Source organism: Oryctolagus cuniculus, chromosome 15 (assembly GCF_964237555.1).
Source record: "Oryctolagus cuniculus chromosome 15, mOryCun1.1, whole genome shotgun sequence".
In the NCBI taxonomy this organism is placed as follows: domain Eukaryota; kingdom Metazoa; phylum Chordata; class Mammalia; order Lagomorpha; family Leporidae; genus Oryctolagus; species Oryctolagus cuniculus.
In genome coordinates, this window is record NC_091446.1 from 55,566,074 (window position 1) to 55,580,060 (window position 13,987).

The following is a 13,987-nucleotide window of genomic DNA, read 5'->3' on the forward strand; positions in this document are numbered from 1 at the left end:
CTAAATCTATAATAAATACACACTACAATTTAAATTTAAAGAAGTTTTACTTCTTTAAAGCTCTTTTTTTTGTAAATAAATAGGCTTTTCTGAAATTTCCATTTGTGTTCTGTGGCTATTAAGCATACTGGAAAAATAACTGCTTAGAAAATGCTAACATTTTTATAATAGGAAATGACCTTAAAAAATAAGATACCGAATAGTGCTTGGTACTGTATAACTTACCCTCCTTAAGGAAGCTTCAGCATTAACAGCATTTTCTGGGTGAACCCATTTTGAAGAAGGCAAACCAAGTCCTGAGTATGCATGTGTGCCATTTGGATACTGCCAAATAATTGGATAAAGTCCAAGCTGATTATATGAAGCAGAAGGATGGGCTTGTCCAAGAAGATGAGGTGACTGGTGCTGTAACAACTGTTGTTGTTGCTGGTGTGCTAGTGCTAAGTGGCTTAAGCTGCTGGCATGAGCACTCTCTAGTCGCGGGGGGCCACCAAGTAAGGAGGCAGCAGGCACTCCAGGTAACATAGTAGGAAGTAAATGAGGGTGATGAACAGAATGGTGTGGACCACTAGTCAAAGGATGATTGTTAATGGTAGGCAATGGAGTTTGACTGGATGATCCAGCTAGTAGGTGGGGTGCAGGAGTTAAGGCAGGGTGATGGGTACCTGGATTTAAACAGGTTCTATGTGATGAGGAATGAAGAGGAAAAGGATGTTGGCTTAAGAAAGGTGAAATGTGATTAGCTCCTGTTTCTGGCCCAATAAGAGCAGGATCTCTGTAAACTGTGAAATGTTCATTTTTATCAATGATCAGAGGGCTCTTTGTGTTTTCCAATGCACTGCCTCGAGTAGGAACTGGGTGAAAACTGCATCTTGATAATTCATGTTCTATCTTATTTGCCAGTCTTCTTTCACCAGTGGCCTGGCTATTCACATGAGTACCCTTAGACTTTAAAGAATCAGGAGAATGAGTAATTTTGGGTTTAACTTCAGGTGAAGGATTGGATTTTGCCTTGTGAGCATCTACTGAAACATTAAGCTTAGATTTTATTGTCTCAGGGGGTGGACTTCGCTTATGTAGCTTATCTTCTGTGACAGAAACTGCACTTTGAGAAGACATGTAAGAAACAAACTGATTTTTCTCTTTTTCTATATTTAGATGATCATTTCCTGAAGAAGCATTTATAACATTTGCCTGGGTTAAATCCACTTTAACTACATCACTGACCCAGCTCTGGTCAGAATCTTGTTTTGCTGTTTCCAAGTATTTTGTATTTGCAATTGAATGTTTTGAATCACTAACATTAGGATCTAGTTTTTGAAGGCCAAACGTATTTGAGTTTTCCTGAGCCATCTTTTCTGAGTTAGTGTCATTTGTAATATCAATAACACATTTTGGTGTTGGTGGTCTGGACACAAACTTTTCCTTTGGTAATAATTCCACTGTATGTGTATTTTCCCCTTTAGATTCTTGAAGAAGTACATCATTAGAATTATGATCAGAAAGTGTAGCCTGTTCGGACGAATGGATAATCATTTTTTCTTGTAGCTGTGTGTCAACACATTTCCGCTTTTCTGCTTCTTGAGGTTTTTTATCATCCTGTAGTTGATCCCAGGTAGGCTGGATATCTGTCAATGTTTCTTCTCCTGCCTTCTCATTATTCTGGGATTTCCCTTCTTCTCCATTTACCTTTGAAGCACTTTTATTTTTTAATTCATCCTCTGGCTTTTGCTCTGAGGAATTATCTGTAACTCTCTTATTTGAATTTTCTGAATCACTGCTCTCAGAAAAGTCTGAAGCATTGTCAGTTCTAAGTCGTTTCATACTTAGTTTCTTTTCATCCTCCTCAGGTTTCCTCCTTTTATTCACCAAGTGTTTGTTTTTACCTTTAGGATTTTCTGTAAGATTAAAAAAAAGAAGTTATGTTTTCATAATTCATACTAAACAAATATTTTTAAAATGTCTTTTTGTTTTTTCATTTCCTTAAAAAAAAAGTGGGTCCTACCTCCTCGTGATACGTAATCGTATTTTTCCTCCTTCACTTTCTCTTCATCTGGTATACTGCTATCTGAGCCTTTCCTCTTACTTGGACGGATATTCCTGTGTTGTTGTTGCTGGTGTATATTCTGTTTTGGTACAGCAGCTTGGGAGCTCATTGCTGGTCTGGGACTATTTGCTTGGGCACGCGTATAATGACCCTAAAAATAACCATTAACAATGATTGTTTACTATGTGAACCTAAGTAGCCTCAAGGAAAGTATTTAACAAAATCTGCTGATTAATAATATACATACGTGAACAGTGTTGATATTTTGATTGGCACGAGATCTACGTCGTGATGTAATGCCAATATTTTCACCTTTTAACAAAGAGTGAACAACATCATCTAGAAAGGTCATTTGAACCATAGAAGGATCGACATTCTGTGGTTCTAGTACCTAATCCATGACAAAAAACAAAAATAAAAATTAAATCCAATTAGCTAACCAACGTGATATTTAGTTTGATTTTTTTTTGTTCAGTATAAATGATTAGATTTGGGATCCCTAATTTATAAGATAGTATCATATTTACAATAATTAATTTTAACCAATAAAGATAAATCTCCTTTTAAAAAAACATTTATCTATTTATTTGAGAGGCAGAAAGAGAGCTCCCATCTACTGGTTCACTTCCCAAATGCCCACAATGGCCAGGATCACAGCCAGCATCTGGGAACTCAATCCAGGACTCCTTTATGTGTGGCAGGAAACCAATTATTGCTGCCTCTCAGGGTTCCAGCTGGTGGAAAGCTGGAGTCAGGGAGTAAGACCTAGGAATCAAACCCAGGTACTTACTGCAGGGCACAGGGGCATCTTAAACATACTACCAAACATTTGCTCCCAAAGTTACCCTTTTAACCACATGAAAGTCACTAACTACTGATGAAGAATTTAAAAGCAAATGTATCTATTGGAAGTACACTTTGAAAAATAAGAATTAACCAAGAGCATACCTCTAACTCTTATAATAACAAACAAAAAGGGTACAGATATCAAAAAACAGAAAGTAGGGACAAATATTGAGCCTAGTGGTTAAGATACCTACATCCTACATTACATTAGAGCATGTAGGTTCTATTCCTTGTTCTGGCTCCTAAATTCAGACCCTGAGAGGCAGGGTGGATAGACCAAGTAGTTGTGGCCCTGTCATTCATGTTAGAGACCTCGGATTGAGTTCCTGGTTCCTAGCTTCAGCTTTGGTCACTGTGGGCAAATGGGAAGTAAACCAGAGAATGAGAGCTCCAGTTTCTCTCAAATAAATGAAGTAATTAAAAAAGTTGGAAAATAAACAAAACAAAGACACTGGGAAGGAGAAAAAGATTTTACAATGTGCAAATAGGTAATTTAAATAACAAAGTTAACTATTTTAGAAGCCAGGGCTGTGGCATAGCTGGTGAAGCCGCTGTCTGCAGTGCTGGCATCCCATGTGGGCGTCAGTTGGAGTCCCGGCTGCCCCACTTCCATCTCTCTGCTATGGCCTGGGAAAGCAGTAGAGGATGGTCCAAGTCCTTGGGCTCCTGCACCCGCGTGAGAGACCTGGAAGAAGCTCATGGCTTCTGGCTTCTGACCTGTACAGCTCCAGCCCGCTGTGGCCATCTGGGGAGTGAACCAGTGGATGTTGCCTCTCTGTAACTCTTTCAAGTAAACAAATAAAATCTTTATATATTAAAAAAACTATTTTAAAAAACTGAAAGCAATTTGGTGCTTCATAAGAGTCAGTCTGCCACCTTTATAGGAAAAAAAATTATGTAATTACATAGTACATTTAGCATTTTGACTAAATTCTAACCAAAGTTATTTGAATTGTTTATAAAGGAGTTGTGTTAGATAAATATTCTACAATCTACTCAGGTTGGAAGATATAAATACTAATTTCCTAGGTAAAGAAATAACAGCTTTAGAAGAAAACTTTTTTTGTCAGCTCTCCCAAAACACTGACTTGAAATCTCAGGACTTTTAGATTGTTATTTAAAACTGCAAAACTTGTAACACCATAAAACTCAAGTGAGCATACCAAGCTGCAATTTGATCTAAGAACTACAGTGTATGTTAAAAGTTTCAATTAGTGCAATCATTTGGAAATTTTCTTTTCCTGAAAGAGAGAAAAACAGATTTCAAGAAAAAAATTAGGTACCCTGATTATTAAAAGGAAGATTAATCAATGAAAAGGGTTTGATGCCTATTTCAGGGACTGATTTTATCCGTGCTAAAATAAAATTGGTGTATCTCCCTTGGATCTGAAGTGACTTAGAGCTATATAACAGATACATCTACATTTATTAGTATCATTGTAACAACTCTAAAGATGAAAATTATTTATTGTCAAACTGTTGGCAAAGACTATCTCTTTTCAAAAATATTAGTTTAATAATTTACCTGATCATTCATAACGATCATGGTGCGGGTGAAGAGATCATGATGAGTAATTATACCAGTAAACCACTGGGTGGCAGAGTCTTGTCTATATACTCTCACTCTATATCCATTTAAAGAATAAGGACCTTTAAAAAAAAGCACATACATAGAGGTATCTTAAATGAAGATATTTCCATTTTGGAATTACCTGTTAGGAGAAACATGAATTATATGATGGATGAGTAATATCATAACCAAGGATTAGCTTTGAAAAAAATAAACCTAGAAGACAAATTCATTTAGAACAGATAATTCTAAAATTATCATGATACACACGATAGTAGACACACTGTTTCCTTATTCAACGGAAATAAAATAAGTAGAAAAAACAGTTTCTGAGATCATGAAATAAGTGGAGTATAAAACAAAGATACAGTGTTCTATAATTTATTAAGATTACAATGCTTGCTTAACAAATTTGGGGTGGATGATTATATAGCTGAAATAGAAACATAATTTGGACTTTGATGTCCCAGTCTCCCAGCTGCAAAAACTTTTGTCATAGGCGCCTACAAATTTTGATTCCCTAGGAATAGCTAGAAAGTTATTGTAAGTCTTAAAAAATGAAGAGATTGCAAGGTGGATTATATTATAAATCCGGCACTTAATGTTTTCTTAAGAAATATAGTGCACTTTTGAGCTAAACTAATTTTTTCAAATAAAAGGGAGGATTAAATATTAAAGGATATATGTATATGTTCAAATATGCCCATCAAAACAAGTCACTTCACAGATGGGACATCAGAGATGAAAATTTTTTTCAATTCACAAGCACCAAAAAATGATATCAAGTACTTTAAACTTACTGTGAGGGAAAAACTACCACACGTGAAGAACAGCATCATACACAATTTACAGTGTTTTCAAAACTCTTGTTTATTTACTCCTTTCTAATTCTTAGATATTAATATCCCTTTTATAAAAATCCAAGAAAGTGAGGTCAAGAAATTAAGAAAATATTTAAGTAAAACACTTAAGACTAATTTTATTTTTCTGATTCGTAGGTTGATGCTTTCTTCTATGGTTACAACAAACTCAACATGCCAATTACTGGTTTAATAATTATTTGCCAGTTTTAAAAGTTTATAACAACATCAGATTAAAAACATAAATTAACACATTTGTAATTAACATATTTGCAGAAATATTCCAAAAGACCTATGAATACATTCATCTAGAGAAAAATGAAGATGTTGATCCTCTGTAATTTAAAGGAGATAATGGGAAAACAGTATTTATAAGCCATAATCCATTACACAAAGTTGTCTTTTCTATGAGACCCCATATTTAAAAAAATACATAGAAAATGCTTAATAATATAGCATAACTTCAAATATGATGAGTTTTCAACTCCCATTAACAAACTATCTACACTGGTTTGTTCCCACTTAACACAATTTCGAGTCTACCTCACACAATTCTGCCTATAAGGATATCAATATTAATGCTTTAACTTTTCTTTCCTAAGGATACAAAAAAGAAGTTATTTCAAAGAAATTAGCCTGGTTACTCCAAAAAATAAATTGCAAGGAAAGGGAGGGAAAAAAACAATGGAGGGGACATATCAATCAATCATAATGTATGGGCTTTTTCTGGTTCTCCTGATTTTTAAAAACGTAAATAAAACCTGTTAAAATCAAATATAACTTTCATGAGACAAATCAAACTATGAACCTGACTACGCATACCATTTGATAATAAGGCACAGTTATGTTTTTCAGCATAAGGGACTGGCAGCTCTGTTTAAAAAAATGGATAGGGGCGGCCGGCGCCGCGGCTCACTAGGCTAATCCTCCGCCTAGCGGCGCCGGCACACCGGGTTCTAGTCCCGGTCGGGGCGCCGGATTCTGTCCCGGTTGCCCCTCTTCCAGGCCAGCTCTCTGCTGTGGCCAGGAGTGCAGTGGAGGATGGCCCAAGTGCTTGGGCCCTGCACCCCATGGGAGACCAGGATAAGTACCTGGCTCCTGCCATCGGATCAGCGCGGTGCACCGGCCACAGTGCGCCGGCCACGGCAGCTATTGGAAGGTGAACCAACGACAAAGGAAGACCTTTCTCTGTGTCTCTCTCTCTCTCATTGTCCACTCTGCCTGTCAAAAAAAAAAAAAAGGGGGGGGGGGCAAGCATTTGACCTAGCAGTTGATATGCATGCAGGTTAGGCTCCCCATTTCCTTGGGTCCAGCTCTACTCTAGATTCCAGCTTCCTGTTAATGTACACCCTGGGAGGCAGCAGGTGATGTACCTGAAAGAGGTTCAGGCTCCAGGGCCTAGTTATTGCAAGCATTTGGGGAGTCAAGCAGGGAATAGGGCACTCTGTCTCTCTTGAATGAATGAATAAATACAAATTTCTAAAAAAATGGCTAGAATAATATGATGTCTGAAATTTCATGGAAGTAAAGACAATGTGGATGGGAGCAGGATCATCTGAGGCTTGATAGCTGTTGGGGCTAGGAAACAGCTATATGGAAATTGATGGAAATAAATCTATTTTTGTGTATGCTTTCAATTCTCTATAGTAAAATTTAAATAATTAGCATAAGAAGAATTTACTATGTAGATGATCCATTGCTATAAGGCAAAACAACAACAAGTTTGAGATTATCTCTATTAATGTTTAATGGTATAGAAGTTCAGGGTTGAGGTAAATATGGAAATTTAAGAACAAAATTCCATTCTTAACAGTCAACATAACAAAAGTTCATAGCATATTATCTCAATTTCAGTTAAGTTTTCAAAAAGCTTTTATCTACCATATATGATTTCACTGATATAAAAAGGAATCACTAATCATGAAACCTCACTGGTCTGAAGGTCACATTTTGTAAACAAACTGTAACTTATTAAACAAAGGAAATAACTAAGACTAGTATTGTAGTAATTGCTGAGGAACCTGCATTGAAACAGGCACTTTTATCAGATACCTACAGCACTCTTCAAAGGAAATCAGTTGTGGCTTTGGGCAACCCTTTAGTGCAAACAATGCTTCCTTCTCCAGGAAGGACACACCTAGTAGTATTCAGCCTTATGGAAATTTTTCCTATCAACAAAACACCTGTGTGGCTAAAATTGCATCCCAGGCCTTTACCTCAAATTAGTTAATAAACTGGTGAACTTCTCAATTTTTTATAGAAATAATTGTGATTCTGGTAGTACTTTCCCTGGACTGTACATAACTCAAAATATTAGACTGGGCCTTCTACTTACATTACATAAAATTGAACAATCAAAGACAAAGGGGATACGTTGGCTAGTTAAAAAAAAAAATCAATGCATAACTTCAAAATAGTTACCTTGCATAAAAATCTCCTGAACCTTTTGTTCCTTTACCCAGACTTTCACTTCCTCGTGAAGCTGCGGGTTGTCCCTGAGAACTGGGTTTAGGCTGTCTATGTCGTCCTAGAATTACAGATTAAAAGAAAAGGACCATGTTACGCTCTCCTAACATTAATGTTACCAACTTTCCCTCCTATATGTTCTAAGGACTGAAGAAAATTCCTTCATCTAAATGTATGCAAAAATACAAATTCATAACTTATAGTTCATTAGCAACTACATGACAATAGAGTCTGAGGTAAGATCTGAAACTACTATCACATTGTCTAATCTTTTAAGTATGGCTTTATTCTAGCCAGCTTTTCAAGGGTTCGTTATTAGAAGGAATACAAAACAAAGCATTAAGTCATCTGAAGCTGGTGTCAAAGAGATATATATGTAGATGAGTTACTGCCCCATAATGCCCAAAATAATTAGTTTTTTTTTTTTAATGTAATGTTATGGGTGTGTGTGTGTGTGTGTGTGTGTGTGAGAGAGAGAGAGAGAGAGAGAGAGAGAGAGAGAGAGAGAGAGAGATAGTTAGTTAGTTAGTTAGTTAGTTAGTTAGTTTTTCCATCTGCTGGTTCACTCCCCAGATGGTTTCAATAGTGAGGGCTAAGCCAGGCTTAAGTGAGGAGCTTCATCTGGGTCTCCCACAAGGATATACGTCCCAAACACTTGAGCCATCTTCCTTTGCTTTTCCCAGGCCATTAGCATGAAGCTGGATAGGAAGTGGAGCAGCCTGGACTTGAACCAGTGCTACGCCACAATGCCAGTCGCCTCAAAACAATAGATTCTGAAACTAGTAGCCTTTATTCACTGTCTGATTTAAATGTTATTGAATTCAGTTCTACTCAAATTCGTGTAACCAGTAATTTCATGCTGTAATTTTTGTTTTTCAAGCCACCATCAAAGCATTCAGCAATTAAAATTACATTACTGACAATATTATCTTCTTAACAGGGTCAGTCTAAACACAGAAACAAACAGCTCTGTTTCCTTCAAGTTCTGAATCACTCAGTCACATCGTTTCCCACTATCTACTGGTCCCTGCTGGACTCTGACACTATATTCTCTTTACCTAAAACAGCTCTGATTGCTCCTACGTTTGAGATCAGCTGCAGGAGCCCTAGAGCAGTTGGGAGGAACAAAGCAGCACTGTCCACTGGCAGTTACTTTTCTTAAAAAAAAAAAAAAGAAAAAAGAAAAAAAAAAAAGGACAGGCAGATTTTAGAAACCAGTGAATATAAAGAAGCTAAATCAAGAAAACTATATATGGTGTATAAAAATAAAAAGTGGTAATTTGGAAGAGCCAAGAGGTGGCTACAGGACACAAAGAATAATTCCCGCTTCAAAAACTATCCAAAAAAAGATTTTCCTTCACGTTTTATCACTGCTATAAGGTACTACTCTTTATTTTTGGAATAATATTATGATAAATATTCTATCTGACATGACTCATGCTTAGTGAAAGCCAACAAGCAGAAGGGCCATTAAGATTATTATTTCTATTCCTCAGAAAATATAAACCCAAACCCACTTGATGTATACTAGACAACAGTCCAGAGTATCACACACAAACTTCAGAGAAGTATGTTCCAAGGAAAACAATCACAACTTTCAGATAGCTCTGACAGCTGTAGTACTTTAAAAATCTTTCTCATTTTAATTCCATACATATCCACCCATATACCCATCACAAATACAGGGGGTTATTTCTTTTAAAGTAGCATTGCCAGGGCTGGCATTGTTGCATAGCAGGTTAAGCTGCCACCTGCAGTGCCCGCATTCCATATTGGTGCTGGTTCGCCCCATTTTTGCAAAGAAGCAGAAACTTATTTGACAGAAAAGTGCCTGGTTCGAGAGGAGGTCAGGTGGAGTGCCAGAATAGGACACTGGTTTCCAGGAAGTGTCCAGGACTTTTAAGGCATTCCATGGGCGGTGCCCATTGGATGGGGTGTGGGGTTTCACATACTATATGTTGATTGGCTTGGGGCTAATGGAGATAGCAGGGTATCTCCTGGAGACAGCCTACCTCTTTTGGGACTCAGCCCCCTCCTTTGCTAGCTTAGGGTGAAAGGTTACAACAACCCTGAAGGTGAGATTTAAAACCTCAAGGTCATACATGCAGCACAAGAAGCTATTAGTGGGGGAAATGCTGGCCAGTCTGGATACAAGCTTTCCAGCCACAGTTAACAACCTACTCGTGAAGGACATTCTACCTACACTGGAGGGGCCCGTAGACCCCTAGCCCCACTAGACCACCTCAGGTAATCTATATGACTAGTTGCTTATTGTGGAAAATTAACAACTTGTAACTACTGAGACAAAATTTACTTGTTCATCACTTAACTTATTATTTGTTTAGTAGGTTAAAATAACAGGCTGTAATTCCAAGGCAAAAAGACGACATAACCATTAATTTTCCAGTAGAAAAAAACATACTATTAAAAACTGATCATTTGCAGCCTGCAACACTGGCATCCCATATGGGCACCGGTTCATGTCCCAGCTGCTCCACTTCTGATGTAGCTCTCTGCTAATGGCCTGTGAAGAGCAGGGGAAGATGGCCCAAGTGCTTCAATCCTTGCTACCCACTTGGGAGACCTGGAGGAAGCTCCCAGCTCCTGGCTTTGGCCTGGCCCAGGACTGGCCACTGCGGTCATCTGAAGAGTGAACCAGCAGATGCAAGATCTCTGTCTCTCCCTTTCAAAACTCTTTCAAATAAATACATAAATCTTATAGGATAAAAAAATAAAAGAAAAACAAAAGAAACTCTGGTCATTTGAGTTCTTTTACTGATTTGACCTCATATTTCTGTCAATTTTCTCATCTGTAGACTTACTAATATCTGCCTCTCAATAAATATTCTATTAAAATAACTGAAGACCTTAATTTCACTTCATTGGAAATGCAGAGGGGTGAGGGGTGGCAGATCTATCTTCCACCTATTGATCATTCCCCAAATGCCTGCAATAGCTTGGGGGCTAGGAACCCAGAACTCAATCAGGATGTCTCCATGGATGGCAGAGACCCAAGCACTCAGATCATCATCTGTTGCTTCCCAGGGTACACAGTAATAGGAAACTGGATGGGAAGCAGTAACAGACTTGAACCAGGCACTCTGATACAGAATGTGGATGTCCTAGGAACCAACCTAATCATGGTAAACACCCACCCCAGATTTTTTTTTTAAGTACTGAAATTAGTTGTCTTAAAACATTCAATTCTGGGGCTGGTGCTGTGGCACAGCAGGTTAAAGCCCTGGCCTGAAATGCTGGCATCTCATATGGGCGCAGGTTCTAGTTCTGGATGCTCCTCTTCCGATCCAAAACTCTGCTATAGCCTGGGAAAGGAGTGGAAGATGGCCCAAGTCCTTGGGCCCCTACACTCACATGGGAGACTTGGAAGAAGCTCTCAGCTCCTGGCTTCCGGTCGGCGCAGCTCCGGCCGTTGTGGCCATCTCGGGAGTGAACCAGTGGTTGGAAGACCTCTCTCTCTCTCTGTAAGTGCTTTTTCAAATAATTAAAATAAATCTTTAAAAAAAATTTCAATTCTGAATTATCCATGGTACTGAATGATATGAATTACTCAGTTAATTAAAATTCACTATAATTATGTGAACATACTGCCTTACAATAGGCACGCTGTTACTTAATACAAAGCCATAAGGCTGACTAATGAAGAGAAATTAAGGACCTGTAATAAAAAAAATTAGCTATGAATATTCACTATCTTTCACAGAATGAAAAAGGGCTTTGGCTGTGACTTGAGCTTGTGTGAGACTAAAAATATTTAATTCCACAGTATTTCATTTTTTGTACTTTCAAGACAGAAACTGTAACTAGCTACCTGAAAACAAAGTTTGACCCTGAATAACTACTAATAATTTTTCATTTCCCAAAAACAAGTCACTCAGGTAATAAAGGAACAGCACTCTGAACCTCTCCCTCTATAAATTGTATCCTATTTGAACTTGTACTAATAATCTCCAATAAATGACAAATGTGAAAGGTTAGTTAAGTAAGATCTGCTTTATTAGGAACTTACAAAGAAAACATAAAAAGTTCAAAATAATGCCTTAAATGACATTTTAGACCATATTTATTGTTCCCTTGTTTGCTGTTTCCCCTTTGGCAAACACAAATGTTAGTTCTAACTGAATTCATCAGACACCTTAATGTAATAACAGAAAAACAGTTAATATGAGTATTCGATTGTGATGGCAGATAATGTGCTGGGTGCTTTCCATACATACCAGTGTTTATAGCCACACCACTTTTGCCACAGTTATAACTTAAATTCATGGTTTAGCAAAACTATAAAATGATTGTTATCCTTAGATTCTTAGAGTTTCTGGCTAACAACTGCAAACATTAGTTACTATCAAATTAAGTCTTGCATAACTTATAAAACAATCCATTTTGTTAATAAAGATTTGCTTGTTAATAAAGATTTGCAGAATGTGAAAGCTACTAGAGAGACCCTCAGGTGTAATTATCATCTGCAGTTTAATTAAACACAAGTACCTCTTAAGAGTTTCCATTCATGATGTAAGAGAAGGGTCAGGAAAAATTTTTTTATAGAGGGCCAGAGAGTAAACATTTTAAGCTTTGGGGGACATACTGTAACTGTCAGAGTTGCTCAACTCTGCTGTTATGGCAGAAAAACAAATTTAAATGAGTGAGCATGGATGTGCTTCACGGATTTCAAAAATTTTCTTCAGTGAAACCAACTTATCTTTAAATTCTATTTTGTCATAAACTTGAAAATCTGAAGTGCCCTTGTTAGTATCTATAGCGATAGTGGTATAATCATAATATGTAGTGATATAATAATATATATATGCAAGGTATAACAAGTAGTAACAGTCATTTCTTTAGTTAATTCAATTATGTATAATCTTCTACTCTAGTATACTTTTTACATGTTTTCTGAAAGTCTGTTATTTGAAGTATCCAATAATTGCCTTTAAAATGAGAAAAATTTAAAATAAATTGAAAATAAATGTAAAAAGATCAAAGTCAACAACAATCTGTTCATATTAATTTCTTGTGAGTTTCATCTAAAGAAACAAAGTACCATTAGAAAATTTAATACACTGATAGTTAAACACAATGTGCATATTCCACAGAAACTTAGCTAGTTCAAAAATCAGGCTGATATTGATAAACTTTAAAACACCCTTTGCATTCATTGTCTTAAGCTTCTCATTATGATTTCAACTCCATCGTGATTTTTTAAAATAAAAACTTAAAAAAATTATTTAAGAGCCAGAGAGAGACAGAGAGCTTTTATCCATTGGTTCACTCCCCAGTAATGTGGAGCCAGGAATTCAATCCAGATCTCCCAGGGGCTAAGCCATCACTACTGGTTCCCAGGATCAGAATCCGAAGCCTGTGTTGCGTATCAAAACCAGGCACTCCAATAGGAGTAATGAGTGAGTATCCTAATCCAGCATCTTTAATGCATGGCCAAATTGCCTGTTCCAAACCTTTATAAAACTTACTAAAAATGAAAAATTCTTAAAATGTTATAATAGCTAAAAGTCTATTATTTAATGTAACTTTATTAACGACACTGAATATGCCAAGTGTTACTCAAATAAAGTTTACAAAAACTGCTGCTAGTCTTGAAAATAAAAATTTTAATTCAGTCACAAACTTTGCTAAATATTAAAGTCATAAAACCCAAAATTAAGTGAACTACAGGAAACACATTTTCTTCTTTATTTGAAGAAATCTTTGTATATATTTGGTGTTGAACTTTCTAGGAAAAAAGTTAACAAGAAAACTCAGATATGTAAGTGCATTTAAACTTGGAAAGTATAATGTAAAATAAATATTTTATATTTATTTTAAAAACTTGATGTGGCACTTCAGATACTGTAGTAGAGGATTAAATGCCTTATTTTTGTTACTATTTCATCAACATAACAATTTAAGAAAATCATTATGATGAACACAAAAAATTCATTTAACTCTTAATTATTCACATAAAAATTACTTATTCAAGTATCCTGGAACCAATTCCCTTTCACTATCAAAAAATTCATCTTTAGAGTTTTAAACCTAAGCAAATGATCCCCAACATTTGCTTGGGATTTTGCAACTTATTTTAAATTTAACCCAAATGAAGAAATGTGATGAAAGTCTTATCTGCAACCCCTCAAAACATTACAAAACCATAGGGACAGAGTTATGCCACAGCAGTTAGGCTGC

General features: G+C 36.5%; 1 protein-coding gene across 22 annotated transcripts in view; it reads right to left on the bottom strand.

The window, feature by feature from the left end:
- Nucleotides 1-13,987, bottom strand: part of JMJD1C (jumonji domain containing 1C) — a 323,880-nt gene that overhangs the window by 44,278 nt on the left and 265,615 nt on the right. For 9 of the 22 annotated variants that reach the window (XM_070057722.1, XM_070057724.1, XM_070057726.1 and 6 more), the window contains 4 exons: nt 4,419-4,543; nt 2,295-2,438; nt 2,006-2,198; nt 226-1,898 (listed from right to left, as the gene is read on the bottom strand). In XM_070057722.1, the coding sequence (XP_069913823.1) occupies nt 226-1,898; nt 2,006-2,198; nt 2,295-2,438; nt 4,419-4,439 (2,031 nt within the window). In that variant the 5' untranslated portion in view covers nt 4,440-4,543. Of the gene's footprint in view, nt 1-225; nt 1,899-2,005; nt 2,199-2,294; nt 2,439-4,418; nt 4,544-7,744; nt 7,851-11,161; nt 11,279-13,987 lie in introns of all 22 variants that reach the window. The other 13 variants (XM_051823261.2, XM_070057718.1, XM_070057719.1 and 10 more) reach the window with 2 other exon arrangements.